This window comes from Habropoda laboriosa, unplaced genomic scaffold (assembly GCF_001263275.1).
Source record: "Habropoda laboriosa isolate 0110345459 unplaced genomic scaffold, ASM126327v1 scaffold88, whole genome shotgun sequence".
Classification (NCBI taxonomy): Eukaryota; Metazoa; Arthropoda; class Insecta; order Hymenoptera; family Apidae; genus Habropoda; species Habropoda laboriosa.
The window spans coordinates 1,816,543-1,832,896 of NW_017100219.1; the positions used below are offsets into that span (position 1 = coordinate 1,816,543).

Genomic DNA, 16,354 nt, shown 5'->3' on the forward strand with positions numbered 1-16,354 from the left:
GTATAACAGATTTCTGCAATAGTTGGGATAATTAATGGATACACGGAGCAGAATTTGTTTAACTAGCCTGACTGGGGAAAAATGGGATTAGCGTTTTGATGAATGATTGATAGACATGCAGGTTTAATGTATAGATGCATTTGATTTATTTCGGTGTGTGTAATGTAGAAGGTTGGAAAATTGTACGAAGTAGCGAATAGGAGAATGATTCGATTAGGAGAATAATTATTTGAATTAAGTTTGCGCAGGGTTTCGCTGGGACTAGTCACAGGTCATTGGAGGAGAAAAAATGAATCGGAGCATGCGCCCTAAGGCTGGCACTGCTAGGGAAACAGTGTGCCGTTCGGAGGCTTCCGTGTGGAAAAAATGTGATGCATTTAATGGCCCGGAAGAGACTGAATAATCGATAAATTTTTATCGTAATTTTATCTAGATTAGAAATGAAATAGCCCTACTCGATCATAGGATTTTCAATTTAAGGGAACCACTCTGTGCGAGAAGAAATACGAGCGGTGCGTGTCGACCTTCACTTGTTGCACCCGAGGAGTATGTGACCCCGGAAACGCATAAATAAATCACAAATTTCAGTACTAGAGTTAGTTTATTTGTTTATTCTTCCTCTTCTTTTTATTCACAGAATGTGTAGTTATGATACAATATATACGGGTGATGTTAAAATTATATTCGCCGCTTGAGAAATATAAACGACACTGATATTTTTATTTTTTTGCTTTTTTTTTTTCTTTCGGTAATATAGTAAAAATAATGTAATAGTTATACATATTTATATGTATCCATTCTCCTAATTGTATTGTTTCTTTATTCCTATATTATGTTTGTTTTGGTAAAGCCACAGAACTGAACACTATTAGTTCATCGTGTACACAGCGAACCAAGAAACAAGATCCGCACCATGTGTGCCTTTTCGTTTCTTTCAAGTACGATTTCAATAGCGCGATTAGGTCTTCGCGATGAATTAATTTCCGACGCATTTTGGCCAAGCCAAGCCTCCGCAAGATAAGGATACAATAATGTATATCACAACCTGCGAGATTCATAAAATTGTTTGCATTCGATAGAATTGAACAGATCGAATCGTAATGCCGATACTTACAATCAAGATGACGGCAACAATCACGTAGATTTTAACGTTCTTCCAGAACATCGAGCGAGACAAATTTCTGCTCCTATTTCTAAACGTATACGACTGAAAACATGGAAGAATTAGTTGTGCTTCTAGGTTCCTTTTATGGTGCAAGGCAGCCGTAATCTAACTTACATTGACGGATAAATTTTCAGTCTTATTCACGAGGAGATCTAATTTCACTCCGCGCGCTGCAACGCTATCGATATTTTTGCCCATTATGTCTTTTAATTCGTCGAAGTCGCTAAGAACAGTAGCTAGCGTTTCAATATCTTGGTTGGAGTCGTTGTAATGTTTCTATATACAAAATGAGAGCTCATATGTGTATGTGTGCACATGTAAGAGTTCGGTAAATTCGTTTCTTACCATTGTACTAGCTAAAGTTCTACCAAAATCAGTATTTATCGCATATGGTACTGCGGTATGTACATCTTGGCCATAGGCAGACAAAAACCTTCTTTGAATTTCTGTAAGGTACAAAAATGCTCTGGACCTTTGATACTCCTGTAAAATAATAGATATATTAACTACTTTTCAAACAGTCTTGTATATTTCTTACTACTTACACTATCTGTGACACACATAAAAACATAGCCATCTTCGCAGATGTAATGAAAAAGGAAATTGTTTTGCGTATATGTCAGCTTATTATTTTCAGGTGGTATTTGCAGCAGAACATTTTCTGTCACCTCGTGAAAGTTCCCAACGCAAGAAGCATATTCTGAAAGCACCGTTGTTCCTCTAGCTACCACGGTATATAGAATAGACATGATTGCTGAAAAAAACAGAAACAATCAAACATTAACTTTAATTTACGTTCCTTCTGATTTAAGGACTAGCATGTGTCTAGTTGTTAACCTACAGATATCTGCTTGGCAAATGATACAATTCTGTTTGTAACAAGATTATCTTATCTGTTATGATTCTGAGTAGCACTGGAAATAACAAAGTATGCAGAAGGTGTTATCGTATCGGCGGATAAATGACACACAAAGAGCTTGAAAATATTGTCAAGAGAACTAGCTAGTTTATAAAACAACACAGGGGAAAAAAAGGTGTATGTCAAAAAGTAAAACGTCATAGCTGCTAACCTTAAAGTAGCAACGGAAACATTTGTAAATTCATCATTTATGTTTACAGAATGATCTTGAAACAAATAAAAGATATAAAAATTGTGGCATGACCAACATTCAAATTTTGTAAAATCAACAATTTTTGGAACCTACCTTTGTCACTGAGGTGGCGCGAATGAAGAAACGATCGTGCTCTTTCTTCGCGTTAACCTTAAAATCACTATTATTTTCCTTTCCGTGCAATGAAATCGTATTTCTGAACAACCAAGCAACAAATTATCACACTTAATCAGACGCAATTCGTAGGAATTAAAACGAAACTCCTCTGCGACTATCTTTCGCACATGACAGTTGATATTTGCTTACGTCATGATTCATTATATGGGTAATACTTGTGGCGCGTTTTTTAAAACGTTCTGCATTCTTCGCAACGAGAGACTCATGCATCAGAAGAAACTAAAGAAGAAACAAACGATTATCCTACTAAAAAATATATAAAACTTCCGAAGCAGAACGATATATTCTACAACTCTACCTTCACTCCATATCTTCCATGGCAACGAAAAGAAATAAATCTCTTCAAATACTGTTAAAAACCGAAGTATCCTACCCATAATTCTTCACTCTGATTCTCGACCTAATTACCTCCTCCTTATCGTAGCCGGTAATCATACCAAACAAAGTGACCTTGAAACAAAAACGAATAACTCTAAAACTTCCAATAGTACGAATAATCATAAAACCGTTAAATCCACGAATTTCCCACTACTTCAAACGTTGTCCAGCCTTAATACCGAAACCTTCTTAACGTAATACTTCAACTTCGACCAGAGTCCGTTCAAAAATCAAGATATACCCGCGTCGAGGTTGAAAGGCTCGAAAATGGTATGTGGTTGGTCCGAGAGGCGCATGTGAACAGCGGAGGAGAGGCTATCGTGCCAGTTTTCTGGACTTCCCCGCTATGTGTAGTTCGATAGCTGTTCACACGTGGCCGCGTGCAGAGTAATGTACCGACACTGTGCTTACTACAATGGGGAAGAAAGGCAGTTGAACGTAAGAAGCGTGGATAGATAAAAACGGTGTCTTACAGTCGCGAAGTAAAGACGCGGTGCGGTCGCGTGCTCGTTCAGCCCACATCAGGAGTCAGTTGATCGTCGGCCGGCAGACATATAACCGCTTTTTCAGTCCCTCTCGCGACCGTTTGCCGCTGTTTCGTCGTTTATCTGAGTGGTTTCTGCGTCCTTGGAAATGGCTCTGGGTAACTATATCGCGTCAATTTATCGCGTTACATTTCATAATACGCTACACGACTGGTAACAGCTTCAATTTCGTAGATCTGTAGAATTCACCGACAATTGGATCTAGTGATAGAACTATTTGTTGTCGTACCGTAGGCAAGGTGAAACGTGTGTTTTGAACGTTCGTAATTCGTTGCACGATACGTAGACGCGTAGTTATTTTCAGGAAGAGGAGAATTTTGCCGAGTTTCTCGTATCTCGCCGACCTGGTTCGCGAAAACTCGTAAGGAAAAAGGCGACAGGTGCGAGAGCACTTGGGTCACTCGAACGGGAAAACACACGACACGATACGTTTCCTTCTAGTTTTCCTTCGGAAGAAAGTATCACGCCGGGTTTCTATGGTTATATTTAGCGCAGGTTATCGCTCTCTCTCTCTCTCTCTCTTTCTCTCGGTTTGATGTTTTTACGAGTTTGATAATCTGGCTAAGGAGTGCTATCTTTCTGTGTGATTTTTCAACACAGCTAGTAGGCGTATCTCTGCGTGATTACATAACATATTTCTGAAAAGTGTCCATTATACCGACAGCCTGCGACACGATGCTGTACTTTGAGTTATTCGTTGTACGTGCGCCAGAGAGCAACGCCCTTGGTATTGATCTCGGTAGAAGGGTCCGTTGTCGCCCCTGTGCGATTCCCCCCTTCTTCTGTACGAAAAAGGTGAATCGATAACATCGAACGAAACCTGTAAGATATGTACGATCGAGTACATGATACATAGGGAGCGTCAAGTATCGACAAAACGATGAAGCAAATTGAAAGATTGCCGATTGATCGTGTAAGGATAATTGAACGTCTGTAGCTCTATGGCGCTCGTTGAGAGTGTGTTGGTAATCAGATTAGGTCATGGAAAGATGTACGCTCGTGTTGGTGAGTGTTGGGACATTTGCTGAATGAGAAGAGTATTGAAATTTAGAGGATAGTAAACTTGAATTTATCGAACTGTGCTGAAATGTAGCGAAAATTGAAATCTATTGAAATCTGCTGAATTCTGTTAAAATCTACTGTATTGTAGTAATGTCTATTGAGCGAATTAAAATTTCACCCCTACAGTGGCCCGACCGACCGTGCTACTTTTTCCCCAGGAAACGGCCACGGAGATTGGTGACTACGACGACGACGTCGTCGTCGGTGCACAATTGTAAGGAGGATCGTTCTTCGTTTGTTCGCGGAAGTGAAACGAAACTTCGCGTGCACTTTACTCATCGAGAGGTTTGTTACACGAGCTCCTAAAAATTTTTCCCTTCTTCTCTTTTTTTCTTCAGCTTGTTTCCCTGCTACTCCTTTACAATCTGCGGAAGAAGGCGTGCCTTTTTAGTTACGTTAGAGAAACTAATTACGAAAGCTAGGAAATTCAATCGACGCGGCCGTTTGTCTTCGAGTTAATTGCCTTAGCCGCGACTCCGGCCGTGCCGGCTTTAATTAAAACTAGGAGATGTCAGTCTCGCGGCTCCCCACGGGATCGAACGGCGCGGAAAAATCCCGTTTCCGCGAGCGAGCCTTCTTCCCCATCCCGTATTTCTTCCTCCGTCGTTGCTTAATTAAGCTTCGATCGATATCTGATCAGAGAGAGAGAGAGAGAGAAATAAAGTAGTCTTTCAGGACTTATGTACTTAGCAGCTTAGTCCTGTTGTTTCCAAGTCTTAGGTAAGGGCTTAACGCGACGCTTCTTGTTGACGCGGTAACAAGATATTCGACGTGGAAGCTTCTTGCACCGGATACGTTCGCCTGGACCCACGGAACGCTCGCTACTCTCGATACACCTTCCAAGTGCACGAAACAGTACTCCCCTTGGAAGGTCTGAACTCGAGTTTCCATCGAGATGAGCTTCCTTTACACAATGGCTATCGTATTCGGTGCAATTACTTCTGGGTTTAGTTTGTTCAATTAAATGCTTGCGGAGAGAGAGATCGAACTGTATCGTAGAATACTAGAACAACAGGAGTTCAATGTGGTGTATTTTTTTTCTGGTATATTTAGGTAGTCCAATAAGAACGATAAGTGTACTATTCGATTTAGTTTCGAGAAATGGGACCATTCATACAGACGTGTACTGTGCTCGGTTGGGAAAGTTGGGAGAAGGAATAGCAGTGAAATGTTCAGGATTCTGAAAGCGAAAATTATAATGCTAGACCACATGTGGCACAAAAGATGCAAAGAAAATTCAGTGAATTTGGTTGGGAAGCTTGGTCACACTCGCCATATTCTCCAAACATTGCCTCGCCAGATTACCATCTGTTTCGTGTATTGCAACATTTTCTACTGGGCAAAAACTTGACGATATGGACTCTATAGAAAGTAAGGTTGAAAAATATTTTAATGAAAAACTGAAGGAATTTTGTGGCTTTGGCAAAAAGATGGGAAGAAGCTGTGGAGCAAGAGGCAACGAAAGAAGAAATGGCGCGAACTTATTGGACGACCTAACATATAAAGAACGTTCGAAATTAGAATAATTGACGCAAAATAAATCAGCTCGCTTAATTACTTCTCTACTTTAACAAAAGTCACCATACACTTCGACAAAAGCATCGCAGCACTTTCCCCAAATCAAACTAAAAAATCTTAAATCCCTCATTTTCACGAGTTCACTTGTTCCACCATTAGCCCCTTGACGTATGATTTCTTTTCCTGCCTACGCATCTAAGCCTCAATTATTTACTATTTTAGTCCTACATCGAATGAAAAAAGCAAACGTATCATAAATTAATTAAATTTTCCAATCTTCAGTTTTACAAATAAAACCAAAAATTCGAATGAAACTTAATTTTTCTTACCGATATAATTATTTTTCTCAGATCTTGACCAAAATCTGTGCCACGAGTCTGACCGGTTGCCATGCGGCAGGGGGTTAATATTTCTTTCACGAACGAAATTTCGATCGCAGTATCGAGCAATAATGGCACGTGCAAAAGGGTATCGAATTTTCTTTCCAAATAATCTTCCACGAGGAAACCTCGAGCAGTAGAAGGGAAGTACTTTGCAAGTAAAATTACAGAAGGGGGATCGAAAACGTGGAGCGGATGGTACCTTCAGAGAACATTTGTCTTTCCGTGGGCCGGTGAGATGCCACTTCGCCAGGACCTCGTAAGCCTGTAACGTCAATGAACATTCTTCCTGTTCGGGTTCAGGAACGCCGTACCGCGTCGGACCCTCCCGTTCCTCGAACGTTTTATGGCCAGCGTGCGTGGCGTCGAATATTTCTCCATCAAACGGCTCCCCGTGCACGTTACGCAGTTACTACGGGCCGTGGGAGAGATAAAGTAGGGTAAGACGCTGCTGTATTTTCTTTCCACCCCGTCGGGACACGTCGGAGATGTGTCTCGGAAGATCGTCGAGCGGATCTGCTGGGCGTTCACGCAATTATTCTCCTTTTTTTTTCAATTTCTTGGGAGAACGACGTTAATTTATTCATTTTGCAAATTGCGCGGGAATGATGGAAGTTTGAGGAGGAATTGAACCCCTTGCCTTGTGATTCTTTCAACGGCGCCCTATTAATGGCAGTATTAGGTCGAGATTAAGTCTCCGCGCTGTCGAAATAAACTTTGAATTTTTATTCATTTTATTAATTTCATTAATTTTACTTTATTTTATTTGAAAATTTTTAATTTATTCGCTGTTCGCTCTGTTATTTGAGTAATAACGCGTTTGACAAATAAATTATTAATTAAAATTAAAATTCTCGATCAATTTCACCAGGAAAATAGAGATCTTTTTCTATCGTGCTTGGAACGATAGAAAATGAAATTTGGAATGCTTTCGTTCCAAAACCACAGACTTCCGTCGATCGTTATTAAAATTTCACTGAAACTATTGTCATAATTACCGCAAGATTATATCAAACTTAATTTCACTTCGATTATATTTGGAACACCATTTCTTCCATCAAGTGTGACGTTCGTATCACAGGACAAGGGGTTGAAAGAAACTTGTTCAATCGATGAAACGCGGCTTTATCGTTCTTCCCTGCGAAATTACTGCGTCGCGTTCCGCGAAACAATTTCAAGAAAGCGACACGTCCGTGAATCGATACGGAGATTCTATAAGCGGTCGTGTGCAATCCTTCGTGCACACAGTGTTTCCCAGCGATCCTCGGCAACGATTTTCCGTCACTTGTATCGCGTGCGGTGAAAAGGCAGGTATTTCCATCCGCGTTCATGCTCGCCGGCAATTCATTGGCTTCCTTTATTTTTTTCTTTCTTTTGCGTCGATAGCCTGTTTCGATACTTTATCTAACGCGTGCCACGAAAACGAGCCGACGGAGTGGGTGCACGCGACCGATTCGCCACTTTCTGGCGACCTTTATCCACTATCTGGTGGCGATAGTGGTCGACGGTGAATTTAATTAGACCGAGATCTCGCTGAACTGATTCAAACCCTTTCAAACACATTCACTCGACTCGCTATCTCGAATCTTAAATTCGAAATTGAACTCTTGTAACAAACATCTACCACTTGTCCCTTCGAGTAGTACCAACTATCAACAATATCTCGTGCAAAAAATATAAAACAACTAGCTCAATTATATCAATGATATCTCGCGCTACACGCGGCACGCGAATAAATATCAGCAGCGACAGTCATAGCGGTAGCAGAACAGTAACGCTAAAATGTGAATACAAAAAGAAAAACACAGGAAAAAAAAATGAAAAACAGGGAGACACAGAGGTAATCCACTTACGAGGTCTGTATCTCACACGGTCGTCCGTTCTCCATGCAGCGTATCCTCGTCTCATCCCCCCGTTTCGCGGTCCGATTCGTTTTCACTTTCATCCAACGGCTCGTAGTCCCTCCTACCCTCCCGCGCGGACATCCGATCGCGCCAGCGGACTCGTCAGCTAGCCTCCGGCATCCGGAACCTCCGCGGTTCCATGGCCGGCCGCGAAACGGTGTCGAACCGCACCAAACCACACACCACTGACACACGCGATCAGAGGCTGCTGATCAACAACCGCGGCCAGGGGTAGAGAGATCGCGGGTGAACGAGGATTACGAGTGGTTCAAAATCTGCATTCAACCCGTACCACCCGTCTGTATGTGTGCGTGTGCGTATTACTACCCCCTTTGACCTCGAACACAGTCGAGTAGTTGCACGCGGATTCACCCACGCTTCGCTCAACGCACGATCGTTGCCCGCGTGTAAACTAACAAACCACCAACCACCTTGTACAGATCGTGTTTATTCTTTCACCATTCGATGTTTAATTTAGTCGCGGGGCGACCGGCCGCCACCGGCGGCGAAACTTGTTGAGCGACCTTGTGCCAGCTCGCGCGATCGAAAGTGTTTTCTGAAGCGCGGATTCGGGGACGATGTGCGATCAATCGTGGCGCCGAGACCAGCCACCGAGACGACACTCTTTGGCACCCCCCGAAGGGCGCGCCACGCGAGCCATCGACATCCTGCTGCCAGAGCCGCCGGGCTGCTGCGATGGCCCGGGCGTCGCGACCACAGCGCCTGCGACGCCGCCACCCGTCCCACGCCGGCGACGTCGTTGCAGCACACCCAGGACCGTATCTACACCCTCGTTCCAATTCGTTAGGCACCTCTTCCAGCCACATTTCCCAAATATGTAAACATTTTCTAGCCTTGTTTCAGGGATTCTTGTAGTAATCGTCGTTACATCGCCATTGTTGTGCATTGGAAATATAAATGGTAGGAGTGAGGAAAAAATTGTAAATATTGGTATAACAGATTTCTGCAATAGTTGGGATAATTAATGGATACACGGAGCAGAATTTGTTTAACTAGCCTGACTGGGGAAAAATGGGATTAGCGTTTTGATGAATGATTGATAGACATGCAGGTTTAATGTATAGATGCATTTGATTTATTTCGGTGTGTGTAATGTAGAAGGTTGGAAAATTGTACGAAGTAGCGAATAGGAGAATGATTCGATTAGGAGAATAATTATTTGAATTAAGTTTGCGCAGGGTTTCGCTGGGACTAGTCACAGGTCATTGGAGGAGAAAAAATGAATCGGAGCATGCGCCCTAAGGCTGGCACTGCTAGGGAAACAGTGTGCCGTTCGGAGGCTTCCGTGTGGAAAAAATGTGATGCATTTAATGGCCCGGAAGAGACTGAATAATCGATAAATTTTTATCGTAATTTTATCTAGATTAGAAATGAAATAGCCCTACTCGATCATAGGATTTTCAATTTAAGGGAACCACTCTGTGCGAGAAGAAATACGAGCGGTGCGTGTCGACCTTCACTTGTTGCACCCGAGGAGTATGTGACCCCGGAAACGCATAAATAAATCACAAATTTCAGTACTAGAGTTAGTTTATTTGTTTATTCTTCCTCTTCTTTTTATTCACAGAATGTGTAGTTATGATACAATATATACGGGTGATGTTAAAATTATATTCGCCGCTTGAGAAATATAAACGACACTGATATTTTTATTTTTTTGCTTTTTTTTTTTCTTTCGGTAATATAGTAAAAATAATGTAATAGTTATACATATTTATATGTATCCATTCTCCTAATTGTATTGTTTCTTTATTCCTATATTATGTTTGTTTTGGTAAAGCCACAGAACTGAACACTATTAGTTCATCGTGTACACAGCGAACCAAGAAACAAGATCCGCACCATGTGTGCCTTTTCGTTTCTTTCAAGTACGATTTCAATAGCGCGATTAGGTCTTCGCGATGAATTAATTTCCGACGCATTTTGGCCAAGCCAAGCCTCCGCAAGATAAGGATACAATAATGTATATCACAACCTGCGAGATTCATAAAATTGTTTGCATTCGATAGAATTGAACAGATCGAATCGTAATGCCGATACTTACAATCAAGATGACGGCAACAATCACGTAGATTTTAACGTTCTTCCAGAACATCGAGCGAGACAAATTTCTGCTCCTATTTCTAAACGTATACGACTGAAAACATGGAAGAATTAGTTGTGCTTCTAGGTTCCTTTTATGGTGCAAGGCAGCCGTAATCTAACTTACATTGACGGATAAATTTTCAGTCTTATTCACGAGGAGATCTAATTTCACTCCGCGCGCTGCAACGCTATCGATATTTTTGCCCATTATGTCTTTTAATTCGTCGAAGTCGCTAAGAACAGTAGCTAGCGTTTCAATATCTTGGTTGGAGTCGTTGTAATGTTTCTATATACAAAATGAGAGCTCATATGTGTATGTGTGCACATGTAAGAGTTCGGTAAATTCGTTTCTTACCATTGTACTAGCTAAAGTTCTACCAAAATCAGTATTTATCGCATATGGTACTGCGGTATGTACATCTTGGCCATAGGCAGACAAAAACCTTCTTTGAATTTCTGTAAGGTACAAAAATGCTCTGGACCTTTGATACTCCTGTAAAATAATAGATATATTAACTACTTTTCAAACAGTCTTGTATATTTCTTACTACTTACACTATCTGTGACACACATAAAAACATAGCCATCTTCGCAGATGTAATGAAAAAGGAAATTGTTTTGCGTATATGTCAGCTTATTATTTTCAGGTGGTATTTGCAGCAGAACATTTTCTGTCACCTCGTGAAAGTTCCCAACGCAAGAAGCATATTCTGAAAGCACCGTTGTTCCTCTAGCTACCACGGTATATAGAATAGACATGATTGCTGAAAAAAACAGAAACAATCAAACATTAACTTTAATTTACGTTCCTTCTGATTTAAGGACTAGCATGTGTCTAGTTGTTAACCTACAGATATCTGCTTGGCAAATGATACAATTCTGTTTGTAACAAGATTATCTTATCTGTTATGATTCTGAGTAGCACTGGAAATAACAAAGTATGCAGAAGGTGTTATCGTATCGGCGGATAAATGACACACAAAGAGCTTGAAAATATTGTCAAGAGAACTAGCTAGTTTATAAAACAACACAGGGGAAAAAAAGGTGTATGTCAAAAAGTAAAACGTCATAGCTGCTAACCTTAAAGTAGCAACGGAAACATTTGTAAATTCATCATTTATGTTTACAGAATGATCTTGAAACAAATAAAAGATATAAAAATTGTGGCATGACCAACATTCAAATTTTGTAAAATCAACAATTTTTGGAACCTACCTTTGTCACTGAGGTGGCGCGAATGAAGAAACGATCGTGCTCTTTCTTCGCGTTAACCTTAAAATCACTATTATTTTCCTTTCCGTGCAATGAAATCGTATTTCTGAACAACCAAGCAACAAATTATCACACTTAATCAGACGCAATTCGTAGGAATTAAAACGAAACTCCTCTGCGACTATCTTTCGCACATGACAGTTGATATTTGCTTACGTCATGATTCATTATATGGGTAATACTTGTGGCGCGTTTTTTAAAACGTTCTGCATTCTTCGCAACGAGAGACTCATGCATCAGAAGAAACTAAAGAAGAAACAAACGATTATCCTACTAAAAAATATATAAAACTTCCGAAGCAGAACGATATATTCTACAACTCTACCTTCACTCCATATCTTCCATGGCAACGAAAAGAAATAAATCTCTTCAAATACTGTTAAAAACCGAAGTATCCTACCCATAATTCTTCACTCTGATTCTCGACCTAATTACCTCCTCCTTATCGTAGCCGGTAATCATACCAAACAAAGTGACCTTGAAACAAAAACGAATAACTCTAAAACTTCCAATAGTACGAATAATCATAAAACCGTTAAATCCACGAATTTCCCACTACTTCAAACGTTGTCCAGCCTTAATACCGAAACCTTCTTAACGTAATACTTCAACTTCGACCAGAGTCCGTTCAAAAATCAAGATATACCCGCGTCGAGGTTGAAAGGCTCGAAAATGGTATGTGGTTGGTCCGAGAGGCGCATGTGAACAGCGGAGGAGAGGCTATCGTGCCAGTTTTCTGGACTTCCCCGCTATGTGTAGTTCGATAGCTGTTCACACGTGGCCGCGTGCAGAGTAATGTACCGACACTGTGCTTACTACAATGGGGAAGAAAGGCAGTTGAACGTAAGAAGCGTGGATAGATAAAAACGGTGTCTTACAGTCGCGAAGTAAAGACGCGGTGCGGTCGCGTGCTCGTTCAGCCCACATCAGGAGTCAGTTGATCGTCGGCCGGCAGACATATAACCGCTTTTTCAGTTCCTCTCGCGACCGTTTGCCGCTGTTTCGTCGTTTATCTGAGTGGTTTCTGCGTCCTTGGAAATGGCTCTGGGTAACTATATCGCGTCAATTTATCGCGTTACATTTCATAATACGCTACACGACTGGTAACAGCTTCAATTTCGTAGATCTGTAGAATTCACCGACAATTGGATCTAGTGATAGAACTATTTGTTGTCGTACCGTAGGCAAGGTGAAACGTGTGTTTTGAACGTTCGTAATTCGTTGCACGATACGTAGACGCGTAGTTATTTTCAGGAAGAGGAGAATTTTGCCGAGTTTCTCGTATCTCGCCGACCTGGTTCGCGAAAACTCGTAAGGAAAAAGGCGACAGGTGCGAGAGCACTTGGGTCACTCGAACGGGAAAACACACGACACGATACGTTTCCTTCTAGTTTTCCTTCGGAAGAAAGTATCACGCCGGGTTTCTATGGTTATATTTAGCGCAGGTTATCGCTCTCTCTCTCTCTCTCTCTTTCTCTCGGTTTGATGTTTTTACGAGTTTGATAATCTGGCTAAGGAGTGCTATCTTTCTGTGTGATTTTTCAACACAGCTAGTAGGCGTATCTCTGCGTGATTACATAACATATTTCTGAAAAGTGTCCATTATACCGACAGCCTGCGACACGATGCTGTACTTTGAGTTATTCGTTGTACGTGCGCCAGAGAGCAACGCCCTTGGTATTGATCTCGGTAGAAGGGTCCGTTGTCGCCCCTGTGCGATTCCCCCCTTCTTCTGTACGAAAAAGGTGAATCGATAACATCGAACGAAACCTGTAAGATATGTACGATCGAGTACATGATACATAGGGAGCGTCAAGTATCGACAAAAGGATGGAGCAAATTGAAAGATTGCCGATTGATCGTGTAAGGATAATTGAACGTCTGTAGCTCTATGGCGCTCGTTGAGAGTGTGTTGGTAATCAGATTAGGTCATGGAAAGATGTACGCTCGAATCGATAACATCGAACGAAACCTGTAAGATATGTACGATCGAGTACATGATACATAGGGAGCGTCAAGTATCGACAAAACGATGAAGCAAATTGAAAGATTGCCGATTGATCGTGTAAGGATAATTGAACGTCTCTAGCTCTATGGCGCTCGTTGAGAGTGTGTTGGTAATCAGATTAGGTCATGGAAAGATGTACGCTCGTGTTGGTGAGTGTTGGGACATTTGCTGAATGAGAAGAGTATTGAAATCTAGAGGATAGTAAACTTGAATTTATCGAACTGTGCTGAAATGTAGTGAAAATTGAAATCTATTGAAATCTGCTGAATTCTGTTAAAATCTACTGTATTCTCCTAATATCTACTGCAATTTGCTAAAATCTATTGTAATCTACTGAAATCTATTGAAATCTGCTGAATTCTGTTAAAATCTACTGTATTGTAGTAATGTCTATTGAAATCTACTGAAATCTGCTAAGTTCTATTAAAATCTATTGCATTCTACTAAAATCTATTGAAATCTACTAAAATCTACTGAAATCTGCCGAGTTCTATTAAAATCTACTGTATTCTACTAGAATCTATTAAAATTTACTAAAATCTGCTGAATTCTGTTATATTAAAATCTACTAAAATCTGCTAAATTCTATTAAAATTTACTGTTTTCTCCTAATATCTACTGCATTTTACTAAAATCTATTGTTATCTACTGAAATCTATTGAAATCTGCTGAATTCTATTAAAATCTATTGTATTCTACTAAAATCTACTGAAATCTGTTGAGTTCTACTAAAATCTATTGAAATCTGCTAAAATCTACTGTATTCTACCAATATCTATTGAAATCTACTAAAATCTACTGAAATCTGCTGAATTCTATTGCATTAAAATCTACTAAAATCTGCTAAATTCTATTAAAATCTACCGTATTCTTCTAATATCTACTGCAATTTACTAAAATCTATTGTAATCTACTGAAATCTATTGAAATCTGCTGAATTCTGTTAAAATCTACTGTATTGTAGTAATGTCTATTGAAATCTACTGAAATCTGCTAAGTTCTATTAAAATCTATTGCATTCTACTAAAATCTATTGAAATCTACTAAAATCTACTGAAATCTGCCGAGTTCTATTAAAATCTACTGTATTCTACTAGAATCTATTAAAATTTACTAAAATCTGTTGAATTCTATTATATTAAAATCTGCTAAATTCTATTAAAATTTACTGTATTCTCCTAATATCTAGAAATCTACTGAAATCTGCTAAGTTCTATTAAAATCTATTGCATTCTACTAAAATCTATTGAAATCTACTAAAATCTACTGAAATCTGCCGAGTTCTATTAAAATCTATTGTATTCTACTAGAATCTATTAAAATTTACTAAAATCTGTTGAATTCTATTATATTAAAATCTGCTAAATTCTATTAAAATTTACTGTTTTCTCCTAATATCTACTGCATTTTACTAAAATCTATTGTTATCTACTGAAATCTATTGAAATCTGCTGAATTCTATTAAAATCTATTGTATTCTACTAAAATCTACTGAAATCTGCTGAGTTCTACTAAAATCTATTGAAATCTACTAAAGTCTACTGTATTCTACCAATATCTATTGAAATCTACTAAAATCTACTGAAATCTGCTGAATTCTATTGTATTAAAATCTACTAAAATCTGCTAAATTCTATTAAAATCTACTATATTCTACTAATATCTACTGAAATCTACTAAAATCTACTGAAATCTACTTGCTGAATGCTCAGCAAGCAGTTTCGCCATTACAAGTTCAATACAAAATTATTCGCCACGCAAAAGTCCTTACAAACTTATCAGAATTCTGCGAAACAGATTCTTCATTTCAGAATCTCAAAGATACACCACCGACAAAAAATTCCAAATTACCTGCCCATTCACATCAACACAGTATCTCCTATCAATCCTTCATAAATTCAAAATCAACGTTCTCCAAACCACTAGCAATTTGCCCAACCACAATTCTCTCGAACGACAAAAACTTCGTTAAAAAGAGTTCTCAAAATTGCCAACCTATTTTCCCAGAAATTTTCCTACATCCTGCAACGCACAACGATCTCGGACTTTCCAAGTCCAAACGATCGACTCTCCACTTTTTCAAACTCTCCTAATTTTAGCATCGAAGCACACACTCGGCGCTCAACTCTTCGCAAATAAAACGAACTTAACACCTCAATTTAACGGAGTCAGTCACTTTGCCTCCTAAGTGGATCATATCACACCAACGTTCGCCGTGGAAAATGTAATCTGAATCAAACGATACACGAGCATAACGGGTGTTCCAATACTCGCAAACACCGGAGTATCTAACTCGCGCTTATCTACGTTCGCGTGGAACTGAAAATTGGAAATACGCACAAGAAGAAGAAGAAGAAGGACACACGAGGTGCGACATTTCACGCGCACTTTCGAGAGTGCACAGACCTCTTTAGCCTACTTTCCCGCATCGGCGCTATCAGCGACACACGGGACATTTTAGCGCGGACAAAATTGTGCAAGTTGTCTAATGCACGTCCCGTGTCGCGGTATTCCGTTACCGTTCGTTCCGATTTCTCGCGACTCGAAAGGATGTCATTTCGAATTTCAGCCATCTGTAAATAACGTTCCTTCATCTCTTTCCGGTCCGCTGACAAGAACGCCGGCTTCTTGTTCATTCCGGTACCGTTAATCTCGCCATGCACATCGACGGTCAATTTGCATCGTTCCCGGTTGCTTTTTATACCTCTTTCCGCGAGAGAACGCGGG

General features: G+C 40.0%; 2 protein-coding genes across 2 annotated transcripts; both read right to left on the minus strand.

Annotated features, from left to right (window-relative positions):
• Positions 1-759: 759 nt before the first annotated feature.
• LOC108570983 (vesicle-associated membrane protein 7-like) lies at positions 760-2,838 on the minus strand. Its single transcript, XM_017932928.1, has 7 exons — positions 2,753-2,838; positions 2,371-2,673; positions 1,711-1,919; positions 1,511-1,648; positions 1,280-1,441; positions 1,115-1,207; positions 760-1,045 (listed from the first exon to the last, which is right to left on the minus strand). The coding sequence occupies exons 3-7, from the start codon at positions 1,912-1,914 to the stop codon at positions 977-979; spliced, it is 666 nt and encodes a 221-aa protein (XP_017788417.1). The 5' UTR covers positions 1,915-1,919; positions 2,371-2,673; positions 2,753-2,838; the 3' UTR covers positions 760-976.
• Positions 2,839-9,951: 7,113 nt separating this feature from the next.
• LOC108570987 (vesicle-associated membrane protein 7-like) lies at positions 9,952-12,030 on the minus strand. Its single transcript, XM_017932931.1, has 7 exons — positions 11,945-12,030; positions 11,563-11,865; positions 10,903-11,111; positions 10,703-10,840; positions 10,472-10,633; positions 10,307-10,399; positions 9,952-10,237 (listed from the first exon to the last, which is right to left on the minus strand). The coding sequence occupies exons 3-7, from the start codon at positions 11,104-11,106 to the stop codon at positions 10,169-10,171; spliced, it is 666 nt and encodes a 221-aa protein (XP_017788420.1). The 5' UTR covers positions 11,107-11,111; positions 11,563-11,865; positions 11,945-12,030; the 3' UTR covers positions 9,952-10,168.
• Between the last annotated feature and the right edge of the window lie 4,324 nt (positions 12,031-16,354).